The 15,389-nt window shown below is 49.9% G+C and overlaps 1 protein-coding gene across 1 annotated transcript in view; it reads right to left on the bottom strand.

The window, feature by feature from the left end:
* LOC119461814 (UPF0462 protein C4orf33 homolog) overlaps positions 1-15,389 on the bottom strand; it is a 169,271-nt gene that overhangs the window by 14,237 nt on the left and 139,645 nt on the right. The window contains exons 7-8 of the mRNA XM_037723192.2: positions 13,597-13,793; positions 11,659-11,756 (exon numbers count right to left, since the gene is read on the bottom strand). Coding sequence (XP_037579120.2) covers positions 11,659-11,756; positions 13,597-13,793 — 295 coding nt within the window. The remainder of the gene's footprint in view (positions 1-11,658; positions 11,757-13,596; positions 13,794-15,389) is intronic.

The raw sequence follows: 15,389 nt of genomic DNA, 5'->3' as shown, positions 1-15,389 counted from the left end.
GCAGGACGTGCCTGTATCGGAAGTTTCTAGAACGTTATCGATGCTTCTTTCCATTGCCTGTTTTCTCTGACGCTTATGTTATCTGATTGTATGGCCGACGCGAATTGTCTAGAACCTTCTGGAAGACACTGGGGGTACCAGAGACTATTCAGGAACATTCGATGACTCATGTATAAAAGCCGACGCATTTCACCGCTGATCAGATTTCGACGATCGCCGATTGTGTTCGCCGCTTTCGTTGTGCTTTGAGTGCAGCTTGCTTTTGCGGGCACAGGTTCGCCCAATAAAGAATCAGTTTCGTTATACACAGTTTTACGACTGTCTACTTCAGCGTCACTACTACGTGACATCTGGTGAAGGTGCTTTTATGTCCTTGTACCGGACTCCCCCGTCCAGCCGTGAACCAAGCCCAAACCGTCCAGAAGGTGTCGACGCCTACCCCGACCAGCGAGCTAGCCGTAGGCTGTTGAACCTGCCACCGGAGTACGAACCCCTACCCGACAAGACCAAGAGGACAAAAGTCACGACCTCGGCAGCAGCTACCATGACAGCCCCTGCGCCAAAATCTGCAATCGTGATGCAACAACCCGGGGAGCCGCCGACTTTCCGCGGTTCGCCATGTGAAGACCCCGAAAGCTGGCTGGAGGCATACGACCGGGTCGCTACGTTCAACAAGTGGGACTGCGACGACAAGCTGCGCCATGTTTACTTCTCGCTTGAAGACGGCGCCAGAACCTGGTTTGAGAATAGGGGGCTTGCACTAACAACCTGGGACCTCATCCGAGCCGCATTCCTGGACACCTTCATGAGCGTTGTCCGTAAAGAAAGAGCTGCAGCCTTGCTGGAAAACCGGGTGCAGCTCCCGAATGAGAGCATCGGTATGTACACAGAAGTATTGACTTGATTATTCCGGCACGCCGACCCAGCTATGCCAGAAGACAAGAAAGTTCGCTTGCTCATGCGGGGAGTTAAGTAGGAGCTATTCGCCGGACTGGTGCGGATCCACCAACGACAGTCCAAGACTTTCTCTCGGAGGCTACGACGATCCAGAAAGCACTGGACATGCGCAACCGGCAATACAATCGCCGTTCGACGCTACAGTACGCCGAAGTCCAAGGACTTTCCCACGACCTACGAGACACCATCAGGGCGATAGTACGCGAAGAGCTGCAGAAGTTGCTACCGTCGTCGCAGCCTCAAGTTGCTTCCATTGCCGATATCGTGCGGGAGGAAATCCAGCAATCGCTAGGACTTCCCGAATCGCCGCAACCCCAGCCGGAAGCGATGACCTACGCCGCCGTTGCCCGTCGTCAAGGCCCCCACCGCGCTCGCGCCAGGGCCCCGTAACGCCGTAGTTCCTTCGTCCACCGCCGCCGCCGCCAGCACGCCCGCCCGCTCTGCTATCACTGTGGGGAAGCCGGCCATGTCTACCACTGATGCCCATACCGCGAGATGGGCCTACGAGGGTTCGCCGTCAACGCGCCGCGTCCAGTGCGAGGTGAACGACCGCGCGACATCACCGACTACCTCGCCGAAGCCCAGTGGTAACCACGACGACCCTCACGCTCGCCGTCACCAGGTCGCTACATCTCGCCGCATCGCCGTCTGTACACCGGTTCCACCCGGAGCCGATCTCCCAGCCCTTACCCGGGAAACTAAAGGCAGCAACCGAAGGAGGTGCGGTTGCTGTACGACGCAATGCCTAAGATCCTCCAAGGCCGCCGACGACGACGATTCGCGAATCATCACGACGAGATATCAGCATGCCGCCTAGCAACAGCCTTGACAGCACTTCGCCGCCGAAAGAAGACCTTCCGACGCGACCTAGCAGCAGCAGAGCAAGCCGACGCAGCCGTGATACGACGCCACGAATTAACGGCAACGCCAGACGCCGGTCTACCGATCTAGACGTGCTCATCGATTGTCATAACGGCACCGCTCTCGTCGACATTGGCGCCGACTATTCCGTCTTCAGTGGTGCGTTCGCCGCCAAGTTAAAGAAGGTGAAAACTGCCTGGCAAGGACCCGATATCCGGACAGCGGGAGGCCACATAATAACAGGTAAGGACGTGTTTTTGGGCAAGTTGGTTCTTTATCATCAGTAATAGACAGCGCCAGAATATACACGGGACCAAATGACGAGTAACGAGACAGACACAGGGCGCACTAACAACTGAAGGCTTATTCACAAAAAGCGCAGTATATGTATACTGGCTGAACATGAATAAACACAAAAAGGAAACTGTCACTTGCATCACATGGCCAAGCCGACTGCGCGCGAAATGGGGATCTAGTAAGGAATCTGATATCCTTATCCGAGAGTATGACGGAGGGCATGCTAACACATGACTCATCCAGCTTTTTTATTTCCAGGGCTTCAACAATCTCCCTTGTTAGTCTGTCTGCTGATTTGAACATGATGCTGGTATTTTCCATTAAAGCAGCGCAGCCGCAGTCCCTACAATGAATGCCTAGATGTCCTGATATTGTCTTTGTTGTGTTGTACTTATGTTCTTTCAATCTCTCATTTAGGCACCTTCCCGTTTGGCCTATGTAAGATGCACCGCAATTCAAAGGAATTGAATAGACCACGTTCGATTCTCACCGCCGCCGGGCACCCACTGGTTCAAAAGGGTACAAGCGTACCCCGGCCTGGCGTTCGGCTTCCTGCAGGGGTGATACGCTTGGGAAAGGAGCCTGCGCCCTGAATTCCCGTCGAAACCAACGTGAGCACTGAAATCAAGTGGTGTCTGGGCCGCTCCCATGGCGGTCATTTCCCATGTGGCGCCCCAAGCACCTATTGAGATGGGGGCACCTTCGGGTTTAGGTAAAACACCCCTTTCCAAGCGTTCAGGTCCCATAATGGCCGAGCACCAGGCCGGGAGCGCGCTTGTACCTATTTTAGCGGTAGGTACCCGGCGGCAACACTTGCCTCCCACAGCCGCGGCGGATGCTCGTCTACAAGGCCGTCTGTGGTTGGACAAGAGGCGCCCAGAGACAACAGCTGAAATCTCTATTGGGCCCTCTTTCGAGATGTGGACCGCTACGACAGCCTAGCACCAGGCCAGGGGACATCTCTACCCATGAGGAAAACCGGTGGATTCACGGCGCCACCGGGATTTGAACTCGGTACCTCCCGCATACGAGGCGGATGCTCTACCGCTAGGCCATCGCTGCGGTGGTCTAGAAACTGTCTAGACGTGCGCCCGAAGCAGAGCAAGACCGATGTGCAGCCGAAGGTGTAGATGTGCTGATTCGCTGTGGATCCTCAAAAAGAAACTTTCCAGTGCGTAAGACTGTAACTTACCTGAAAGAACATTCACTATCTCTACTACCAGCGGATAAGGAAGGCGGTGATGCCCAAGTCGATGTACTTGTCAAAGGCATCCGACGCATTAGCTTCAACGTTTAAGCAGTGCGCGAATGTATCTCTGCCGAAGATTAGAGCCAAAGCCTTAAATCTGTGTAAAAGGCTAAATCTCATCAAGCTGTCCAGTGCTATCAGTGCTAATAAGGTACTAAGTCTTGACGTGTTTTTTTCAGCTAAGACCCATAAACCTGAATGCCCTCTGCGCGTAATTGTATCGGAAAACCGAGCATGGCAAAAATCCTTATCCTTGTACTTGAAGCAGCAGTTAGACAAATTGTTGATAAATGACCCGTTCAAAGTAAGAAATTCTGAAGATGTAGTATGCTTCCTTGCAAAAAATGAAATCTTGCAGATGAGTGCTTTTTCAATAGACATCAAAGATCTGTATTATTCGATACCACAAAATGCCCTTCTAACTACCGTAGCAGACTGCATAGACAGCTACGGGGTGGTGGCCTTCCAAAATGCTGCAGGTATAGCCGTAAGCTCGTTCTTGGAGCTGCTAAGCACATACCTTGGCTCTACTCATGTTGAATGGAAGGGAGACACTTTTTTACAGAAGGGCGGCATCTGTATTGGATCTTGCATTGCTCCCGTTCTGAGTGACATCTTTTTAGCGAAATTAGACAGGCTGTTGCAACAGCGCCTATCAGCCATGCATGTACTACGTGTGTTTAGATTTGTTGATGATTTTTTAGTGGTCTTAGAGTGTGACGAAGAAGACCTGCAAAAGCAGTCTTCCGAGATAATTTCAGTCTTTAGTGAGTGCCTAGCACCTTTAGTAATAACCTACGAGCTTCCAGTTGACTGTCATTTACGGTTTCTTGATTTAGGGCTGCATTTCTCATCCAAACTTGTCTGCTGGGAGTTCCAGCCTAGAGCAAAGAAACCAATTCTGATGTTTCACTCTTCTCATTCAAAGCTCGTAAAGCGCGGTATAGTTCACTCATCCTTTTATAATGTCCTAAAGAAATCATGCGTTCATCGCATGAGAAGAAGTTTCGACGAGCAAGTACGTCGCCTAACTGAAGCGGGGTATCCGCGAACATTGCTCTCTGCAGTTGCAGAAAAGATGCTCAGACTCAAGAAGCAAGGCAATAACGCCAACCATGCGGGAGCACAACAAGGCACGAAGAATGTGTCCGCCATTCCCTACATACATTCTATTTCGCATAACCTGAAGAAAGTAGCGGAAAGGGCAGGAGTAAAAGTTGTTTTTACCGCACCGGAAAAGCTCGCAAAAATGTGCAGAGCGGTTAATGAAGGAAGCAAGGCATCTGTATGTACAAGGAATCATCGAGATAAGCCTGTGCACTGCGCGAAAAACGTGGTCTATTCAATTCCTTTGAATTGCGGTGCATCTTACATAGGCCAAACGGGAAGGTGCCTAAATGAGAGATTGAAAGAACATAAGTACAACACAACAAAGACAATATCAGGGCATCTAGGCATTCATTGTAGGAACTGCGGCTGCGCTGCTTTAATGGAAAATACCAGCATCATGTTCAAATCAGCAGACAGACTAACAAGGGAGATTGTTGAAGCCCTGTAAATAAAAAAGCTGGATGAGTCCTGTGTTAGCATGCCCTCCGTCATACTCTCGGATAAGGATATCAGATTCCTTACTAGATCCCCATTTCGCGCGCAGTAGGCTTGGCCATGTGATGCAAGTGACAGTATCCTTTTTGTGTTTATTCATGTTCAGCCAGTATACATATTCTGCGCTTTTTGTGAATAAACCTTCAGTTGTTAGTGCGCCCTGTGTCTGTCTCGTTACTCGTCGTTTGGTCCCGTGTATATTCTGGCGCTGTCTATTACTTGACACATAATAACGCTGGCTCGGATCTGCACAGCGCGAGTCACGGCAAACAACCGCACTTACCCGGCGAGCTTCGTAATCCTGGAGCACTGCTCCAGGGATATCATGCTAGGCATGGACTTTCTAAACCAACACGGTGCAGTCATCGACTTAAGGTCGAAGTCGATAACGCTTTCAACGTACAACGTGATGCCACCGGATACAAACGTCAGTTACCATGCCTTGAATGTGCTTGGAGAACAAGTCACCGTTCCGCCTCGCTCCAGCGTAATGATTTCCGTCTGTACCGAAGTGCCTGCAGACATGGAGGGCGTCATCGAGGGCGATCATCACTTACTGCTGGACCGTAAAATTTGCGTCGTTAGAGGCATAGCTGAGCTACGTGCAGGGAAAGCAAGAGTGATGCTCACGAACTTCAGCCCCGATTACAAGCACATTAACAAAGGCACCACGGTCGCCTACATCGACAAAATAGTACAAGCCAGCAGTGCTTTCGCCTTCACGGATTCCAGTGCACCTGCAATGAATACTATAGTACCTGAACCAACTTTCGACGTCAATCAGAGCGTTACCAGGCATAAGAAAGAACAACTAAAAACTCTGTTCGTGCAATACAAGGACTGCTTCTCGTCGTCGTCAAAAGTTCGACAAACCCCTGTCGCCAAGCACCTCATCATAATCGGTGAAAATGTCCGCCCACTCCGTCAGAGCCCGTACCGAGTTTCAGCGCGCGAACGCGAGGCCATAAGGCAACAAGTCGACGAAATGCTGCGCGACGACATCATCCAGCCGTCCAAGAGTCCGTGGGCGTCCCCCGTGGTGTTAGTGAAGAAGGAGGATGGAACCCTACGTTTCTGCGTCGATTATCGTCGCCTCAACAAGATCACGAAGAAGGAGGTATACCCCCTCCCACGGATTGACGACGCCTTGGATCGACATCTACAACGGAAAGTATTTTTCGTCGATGGACCTCAAAACCGGTTACTGGCAAATCGAAGTCGACGAGAGGGACCGGGAGAAGACTGCTTTTATAACACCAGACGGACTGTTAAGGTCATGCTGTTTGGTCTTTGCTCGGCACCTACGACTTTCCAACACGTCATAGATACAGTACTGGCAGGCTTGAAGTGGAAGACGTGTCTCGCCTATTTGGACGATGACGTTGTGTTTGCCTCAAGCTTCGAAGAACACCTGCGGCGCCTTGAAACAGTTCTTCAAGCAATCAAAACCTCCGGACTCACGTTAAAGCCAGAAAATTGCCGCTTCGCCTATGAGGAGCTCTTGTTTTTAGGCCACGTTATCAAAAAGTCTGGAGTGCACCCCGACCCTCAGAAAACTGCGGCCGTCTCTGAGTTTCCTCCGCCCGCCGACAAGAAGGCAGTGCGTAGATTTCTTGGACTGTGCGCCTATTACAGGCGCTGCGTCAAGCACTTTTCACGGATCGCCGAGTTACTGAGGTATCTCACGAAGGCCGACGTCGAGTTCAAGTGGGAGACGCCGCAAGTCGAAGCATTTGAAGAACTGAAGTGACGCCTGCAATCGCTGCCAATACTTGCGCATTTCGACGAAAACACCGATAGCGAACTCCACACCGACGCAAGCAGCGTAGGACTCGGCGCGGTGCTTGTGCAGAGTTCTGTAGGAATAGAAAGGGTTGTAAGTTACGCTAGCCGGTCGCTATCGAAGGCGGAAGCAAATTATTCCACAACAGAAAAGGAGTGCCTCGCCATCATCTGGGCTACATCAAAGTGTCGCCCCTACCTCTATGGCAAGCCTCTTAAAGTTGTGAGCGACCACCACCCCTTGTGTTGGCTAGCTAACTTGAAGGATCCTTCAGGTCGCCTCGCACGATGGAGTCTGAGACTTCAAGCATTCAACATCACCGTCGTTTACAAGTCCGGGCGAAAGCACTCTGACGCCGACTGCTTGTCTCGCGCCCCCGTCGAAACGCCGACACAGGACGACCAGGATGATGACACTTACTTGGGACCCATAAGTGCCGATGAATTCGCCGAACAGCGAGCCGACCCGGAACTAAGGAGCCTTGTAGACTACCTGGAAGGCAAGACCGTCATTGTGCCCAAGGTGTTCAGGCGAGGATTGGCGTCGTTTTTCTTGCAAAACGACATTCTCCAAAAGAAGAACTTCTCGCCTCTCCGAGCCAACTACCTCCTCGTGGTACCCTCAGCATTGCGTCCAGAGGTTGTGCAAGCTCTCCATGACGACCCAACGGCTGGACACCTCGGTTTTTCCCGCACGCTCGCGAGGATACAAGAAAAATACTACTGGCCTCGCCTCTCTGCCGACGTCGCCCATTACGTAAGGACATGTCGAGACTTTCAGAGACGCAAAACACTGCCTACAAGGCCAGCCGGACTTCTACAGCCAATCGAGCCACCTCGCCGACCGTTCCAGCAGATCGGGATGGACTTACTGAGGCCTTTTCCGACGTCGATGTCCGGGAATAAATGGATCGTCGTCGCTGCGGACTACCTCACCCGCTACGCCGAAACAAAAGCCTTGCCCAAAGGCAGTGCCGCCGAGGTAGCCCGATTCTTCGTTGAGAACATCCTCCTGCGTCACGGTGCCCCAGAAGTCCTCATCACCGACAGAGGCACGGCCTTTACGGCAGAACTAACTCAAGCCATCCTGAGGTACAGCCAGACAAGCCATCGCCGGACCACCGCCTACCACCCGCAGACGAATGGCCTCACCGAGCGCCTAAATAAGACCATCGCTGACATGCTGGCAATGTACAGGGTCGTCCACTCTTAGCACGAACACGGCGCCGCGTGGCCGCGCTCCGCGGAGCGCCAGCGCACATGGCGCGGCCGCGCATCGAAGCTAAGCGGCGCAAGCGCACGGGGCTTGGAGGCGGGGCTTCGTGTCGTCTGCTAAAGCGCCCGAGCGAGCTCTGTTTGTGCCGTCTGTTGTCTGCAGAGCTTTCGCAGACGACACGAAGACCCACCTCCAAGCCCCTGTGAGCCTGCGCCGCTTAGCTTCGATGCGCGGTCGCGCCCTGTGCGCTGGCGCTCCGCGGAGCGTGGCCACTTGGTGCCCTGTTCGTACTAAGAGTGGACGACCCTGTACGTAGACGTCGAACGCAAGACGTGGGATACCATCCTTCCGTACGTGACCTTCGCATACAACACGGCCGTGCAAGACACGACGCACATGGTGCCGTTCCACCTGGTCTACCGTAGGAACCCGGCAACGACGCTTGACGCCATGCTACCGGACGTCACCGACGAAGAAAATCTCGACGTTGCCACCTATTTGCAGCGTGCCGAAGAAGGTCGACAGCTCGCCCGCATGCTCATCAAGAACCAGCAGAGGACCGACAGCCGACACTACAATCTTCAACGACGCTACGTCGAGTACCAGCCCGGCGACCGTGTTTGGGTCTGGACTCCGATACGCCGACGAGGACTTAGCCAGAAACTGTTACGTCGCTATTTCAGACCATATAAGTTCATCCGACGTATTGGCGCACAGGACTATGTGGTCGTGCGAGACGGTATTTCGCAATCACCGCGGCGCCGCGCCCGACCTGAAGTGATCCACGTGGTGCGTCTTAAGCCTTTCTACGCCCGCCGAAGAACTTAGGTACTTTGTTACTTAATTTTTTTCTTTATTACGTGTGGTTTTGTTTTCGCTTTCACATTTGTTCGTAGCATCGGGACGATGTTTTTTTAAGGGGAGGGTATTGACACGTATACATGTTTATCTTTCACCGGTGGCCGCTTTCCACCGGATAAAAAATGTTAAAGGTTATCGCTCGGCGCAGGACGCGCCTGTATCGGAAGTTTCTAGAACGTTATCGATGCTTCTTTCCGTTGCCTGTTTTCACCGACGCTTATGTGATCTGATTGTATGACCGACGCGAATTGTCTATAACCTTCTGGAAGGCACTGCGGGTACCAGGGATTAATCTGGAACATTCGATGACTCATGTAGCCGGCCCGTTTCACCGCTGATCAGATTTCGACCATGGGCGACTGTGTTCGGCACTTTCGTTGTGCTTCGAGTGTAGCTTGCTTTTGCGGGCACAGGTTCGCCGAATAAAGAATCAGTTTCGTCATACACAGTTTTGCGACTGTTCAGCGTCACTACTACGTTCCAATATCTTCCTTAGACATTGAGGTTGATAACCCTTGCTCGCTTCTTCACAAAAACATGTACTTCCGAAGATCAAGTCTAACGGATATAAAATCATGAATTATTCTAGACGTTCTCGAAACAAACTACTCACACTTCTCTTAATTTTGACAATCACCATTCACAAGCACTTGTTTTCAGGAACTGGTCACATTCCCCGTCTCCCTTTTTTAGACGCACTACTGCGGCTAATTTTTGGTTGAAAAAAAAAATAACTGGAAGGCATCACATCACAGTGTGAACAAAAAAGTCAACATTAAAATATTTGTCTTCCAGTTCTCATCGATCTTATTTATGATGGCGAGATTACCGCGTGACATAAGGTGACCACCGTACCATGTGTTCTTTTTTCTTACGCAAGAGAGGATTTTCAAAAATAACCTGTATAAATTGGAGGATTGTAATCCGTGGGTTGCATTACTCGATCCGGCGTTCATTACTCGAACGAAAAAAATGGCGCCTAGTCAAGTTAATAAAAGTATCACTAATTATTGGTCTAAATAATCACATTATGACCCATACTGTGACTTGCGAATACTAGCCGGTCAGTTTGCATAGCATATCCTCTTAGAACGAAGGATGGCATAGGCTTGGAGAGATGCCCCATCAAACAGGCGCTAAAAATGCACTGTTGTTCCACTTTCCTTCTTTAACAAAGCACCATTGTATGCATTGAAGCCCAAAAATAACTGGAACGCCAAGGTTTCGCGCCACATTTTCGAAAGAATTACCTCCGCACTGATGCCATTCTCAAAATTCGAGGCTGATACACTTTGCAAACTCACTGGCCGCAATTCGTAAAATGCTATATGTCTTGTGAAATAATTAAATAAAATTGTAGTGAAGAGAGACGCAAAAGGTTCGGCTCTAGTGGAGGCTGACGCTAGTGGATCCAGCGCTCGTGCTCGGCAAGGGCGTTCGTGGTGGACAGCTGTGTCCTCGTCTGACTGTCGCCGCTGCGCTGCTCCGTGTTCTAATAAACCCGTTTACAATATATATATATATATATATATATATATATATATACATACAAATATATAAAGTGAGGCGTCCTAAGCGCCAAACCACGATTTCATGATTTCGTTATTATCCACGGCGTACGGCGGGGGGGGGGGGGGGGGGGGGGAGTGACTATCTCTTGCTCCTTCACGCATCTCCAACCTCAAGACACAGGAGTGGGCAGTCCAGCGGGCCCGGGAGGCGGCGACGAGGCAAGGCCTCGAAGTCCCCTCATTGAAGACCTGAGCCCGGGTCGTTTAATTTTAATAAAGTTTTATTGCGATAGCAATTATATGGACACTCAAAAGCAGATTTCTGCCGTCGGCGTCGCCGTCGCCGTCGCCGTCGCCGTGAGGTTCCGTATGACGTCAATGGAGATGAAATCGTGGCTGCGCGCCGCCGAACGCTGTATGTGCGAGTGAAAGGGCGCGAGGGACGCGCTCTTTCACGGGGAGTGAACGCACGGCGGAGAACAAACGCGCGTTCTGCGCCGTGCTTCCTTAAGGGCTGCAGAAGTAGGCGTCTCTTTCCTCCTTTACAATCACCATATATGTAGAGCAAACGCGCCTTCTTCCGATGCGCGAGAGGCCGTGGGGGAGGGGGGGAAGGGGGAGGGAAGGGAGGCGACGTTTAGCTGCGGCACCAAGTGCCTATTTATATCAGAGGCTCCGGCAACAGTCACCAACGCCGCACGCATTTTGAGCGAACGCGGGCAAAATGCCGACGGCGTCGACAACAGTTCGGCGCGTTGCCGGTGCTGCTGCATGTCCAAGTTTATACAGCTGATAAAGCTAATATCATTACTCCGTATATCTCTCTACAAATTTGCTATCGCAATTGATGCTTCACCTTTCAGGTGAAACTGCGACAACTTTTTTCCATCCATCCATACCCCATGCATGGTACACGAGTGTTTTAGCATTTCGCCCTTACGGAGATGCGGCTGCTGAGGCCGTATTTCTATCCCGTCACCTTGGGATTAGCAGCGTAACGCCAACGCTACTACGCCACGATGGCGGGTAAATAATTCAGGTTATTTAGGGCACCTTTGTTAATTAATTTATTGCATATTTATGTTTATTGCGCAAGTAATGGCCACCTCCTTGAGTAATGCAGCTCAATGGCTATAGTTATGCCACCCGTCATAGATGACGTTTAAAAATTCTGTATACTCAAAAAAGATGCGGTCCCAATCCTTCTTTGCATTGTATATGGAAATTATTATTAGGACAAGGAAAAATACAAATGTGGCGCATACTAATCGCATATTCTGTAGCACACTTTTCTTCACTATACTAGCTTACCTACTCACCTTCGAAGGCCCTCTTCCAGGTGTGAGACAGCCTCTTGGGTTCATACTTGGCGCAGATGCGCTTGATCTCGAGCTCGCCGAAAGTCTTCACAGTGGTGCTTTTAGGATGATATGGAAGGACGCAAAAAATTAATTTAGGCACAAAATAAAAAGGAGTGATTGGCGGGTATCCTAGAAAAACGAGTGCTTGCCTGCTTTTGAAAACTGAATGTAATGAACCCCAGAGTTGGTGGTGCATGGGGCAGACATTGTGCCAGCGCACTCTGCCTCCAAGATATTTTTTCATGAAATGTATGAGAAGGCCATTTGGTGCAACATCAAACACACAAAAGCAATGTTTACTAATTTCATTACGGGAAATGATTACACAACTTTCTATAAGCAAGAAGGGTCAATGCACACCATACTATCAGAGATGAGCTCTCGGTGTACATGTGGACAATAAAATCCACTTGGAAGAGCAATCAAGTGCGAAAATATTCTCGAAGAAAAAGTGGAAAGCCAAAAAATTCGAAAGTGCTGCAGCGGTTTCGGCAGTGCAGTGAGCCCTTAAAAGAACGAAATATTAGAAAAGTCACTCATGTTCTATGCACTTCGCTCGTTGCAGTTGGGAAGCAACACATAATCAAGAAACAATAATAAAGATATGGGCCATTAATGGGGCGATGTGCCTTTTTCTATTCTTGGCTTAGCGCCATAGTCTATTACGGTGCTTTTTATAGCCGAGTAGTTGATGGCCGCATTACAAATGCAGTGGCAACGAGGCCACGTAGGAATGGTCTCGTTACTCGAGCTAATCGTTCACTGCCAATGTTGAGCCATCGTTTATCCTTTGCTACTTTGGGAACAGAGATACGAGAAGGTACGCGTGTGTGTATTCTTTTGTGCCTTCCCGTGTGCTTGATCCCTGTCCCCGCTACAACTCGATCGTGTAAAGCAAGCAGCTGCGTTTGACGCGAGCCTGTGCGTGATGGTAGGCGCAAGATGACGGCAAGTCGACAGTTTACTCCGACCAGACAAGCAGTGCCGTTACTACATGGATCGATCTCGAAGGCGGAGCAGCTAAACACAGCGTCTCGAAGCGCTAGCTGCCACGAGAATAGAAAGAGGAACTAACACGCGACGCAAGGACAATACCAAGTCTGTGGCCTAATGGAAGCTGTAATCGGTAACAATTTAGAAATTGCAAGCAAGCTCTGCCCACAAAACGCACCCTTTAACTCTGAAAGAGCCGAGCCAGCAAGAGTCTACTCATAAGTATACAGAAAAGGTTCGATGATTAGCCTTACGACAATTGATCTTGCTTGAATAAAAGAGCTGTTTCTTTCCGTACAGATGTGTGTTTGTGTCACTGGTTTTAGGAGGAAACATGAATGTCTTGCGCAAGTTTTACGGGGGATGCTAAGATCATGGCACAGGCAATTGAGGATATTACGTGTATTTTAGGTTGTGACAACCCGCATTCATTTTCCAATTCGCCCAGCATTGACATTAGCAGAGCAACATCATTAAGCTGTGGGTGGACTCCAACTGGCTCGGTTCTCTTTCAGAGGTGGAGGGAACCGAGTAAGTGGGTGGAGCTTGTTTGTAATTCTTATGTTGGCTGCGTAATGCTCGTGCTGTGTAATGTAACGCATGTACAGGTCGTCTCAAAGGGCTAATGGGCATGTGCGGAAGGGTTGGCGGGTGCAATGAATGCTATCATTTCTTAGTTAACTTCAGATGTCTCCTAAATGCTTCGAAAACACGACAGTTTAAGGTTACCGCCGAATCTGCGGCCGCCCTCGCTTTCTCGGCTCCCAGCAAGCTGGAGGACTGCATGGGCTTGCACATTTATGTGGACGTGTTCCAATGTAAAGGAAAGATATGGCCAAAATGATAGACAACACAGCGTTCAACGCGTCTCAGCACTTCAGGTAGACCGGATGCAACCCACACGAGTCAAGCTTGCACGTGGACCCTGGTGGTGGCGGGTACAAGGCAAGTTCGTGGCGCGCGCTTGGCCGACCGTGTCGCGCCCAGGCATTGAGGGTTGCCACGCCGGGCGGCAAGTACGCGACCGGGATGCGCACCGATGCACGCCAGACGCTCCGGTAGCGGTCCACGTTCGTCGCGTACGACAGGGTCAGGTCCATCTGTGAACAAATAGCGAGGGCCAGTTCATCTATTTAAAGAAAGCTGTACGTGTGTGCCTAGTTAAACCCGGCGTAGTGCAGACATCAGTAAAAGGAAATGTGGTCCTCGGCGTAAGTTGGTAAGTCATGAAGCAAAATAAAAGTATAGGCAAGGGACAAGACAAGTGCGCAAAGAAGCAATGGCAGAAGGGCTTACCGTCTGGCTGGTACCTTGTTCAAATATATCCCGAATATATACAATTATGGAAGAACTCTATGAGTGTGCCTTTCGATGGTATCATATTTTGCGTCACTTCCAATCAGAGGTTTATACACACCCACCTACCACCCCTCTCCGAGAAACCCCCCCCCCCCTCAACAGGAGCGAAACATCCCTCCAAACCCCTCTCCCCTTGCTTTCCCCTACGGCGGAGGTATTGCCAAATGCTCGAATGGTGGGCACAGACATAAAGGCAGACAAAAAAGAATTGGTAGCTTCACCTTTGACGTTCCCTCATGGGAGCCCGGCCATCATAAAGTGCTGGTTTCTAAAATGAATGTTTATTTCTCCTCCTCCTTCAAGAGTAGTGGACCTCAACGTAATGTGAGAAAGATAGAGAATAACCTTTTAACGATCTGAATCAGTGAGAAAGAGTGCTTATTTCTTCATCCAAGGCGGCCTTTGAAGCATGGAATAATGTAACGGTTGATGTATTGCAGCGCTTATATTTGTGATCAGTAAATTGTAGAATGTCAAATTGCGAAATATAAAATTGAAGGCATAGTAAATCCCAGTGCACATACCCAGCACCAAGCCCAGTGGCATTACAACAAGACAAAAGCAGTCAGTGGCCAGCTGACATTGTAAGAATTGCGGTTGCCGGCCTCTGTTTGCAAAAACACAAAAAAGTGGTCTTAGCAAAAAAAAAAAAAAAACAGCCACCAAGTGATCCGGGAAATAACAGAAGCCTACAGAATATCAACGATCAACGTTGAAACAGAAATGTGCCAGTGCGCGGTCTGTTTTGCTACAGACATGGAAATTTCATATTTATCTGCTAACTTGTGACCAAACGCATTTACCGCTCACATATATCATTGTGTAAGGATGACCAACCCTTGCTCTATTTATGTTTGTCGTGTTTTTGCGCGTTTGACGACTCATGCTAGCGTACTTATATGCCAGTCTGTCGCCATAACAAATCGACTTGATAGACAGGGAAACGTGGTGTTCTAACAGCGGAGATGTTTAAGCCGACCGTTAGTCCGTGTGTCGTTTACAGAAAATGTGGGCTGATCCTGGCGGCTGTGCAGAAAGGGTCCAAGCAAAATGGCACTTAGCCCTGCGAACTAGCGAAGCTGAGCCTGGCTAAGTCTAGATAAGCATGGTTGGGACTGCTTAAGCATAGTCAGTCATCGATAGCCAGTCGATAGCCAATAAATAGGTAATCCATAATCGATCAATAATCAATAAGTTCCGGGAAATGCGGCAGATGACTTGGTAGTGCTTAGTCTAGCCTAAACAAGTGGCCAATACCATGCGATAGCCAATCAATAGAAAATCAATAGGTACAATAGGTAATCGACAATCGATCAATAATCAATAAATTCAGGAAA

The sequence above is a fragment of the Dermacentor silvarum genome, chromosome 8 (assembly GCF_013339745.2).
Source record: "Dermacentor silvarum isolate Dsil-2018 chromosome 8, BIME_Dsil_1.4, whole genome shotgun sequence".
Taxonomy (NCBI): Eukaryota; Metazoa; Arthropoda; class Arachnida; order Ixodida; family Ixodidae; genus Dermacentor; species Dermacentor silvarum.
Note: the sequence above shows the minus strand (reverse complement) of the source record. Positions and strands in the feature narration are given on the sequence as shown.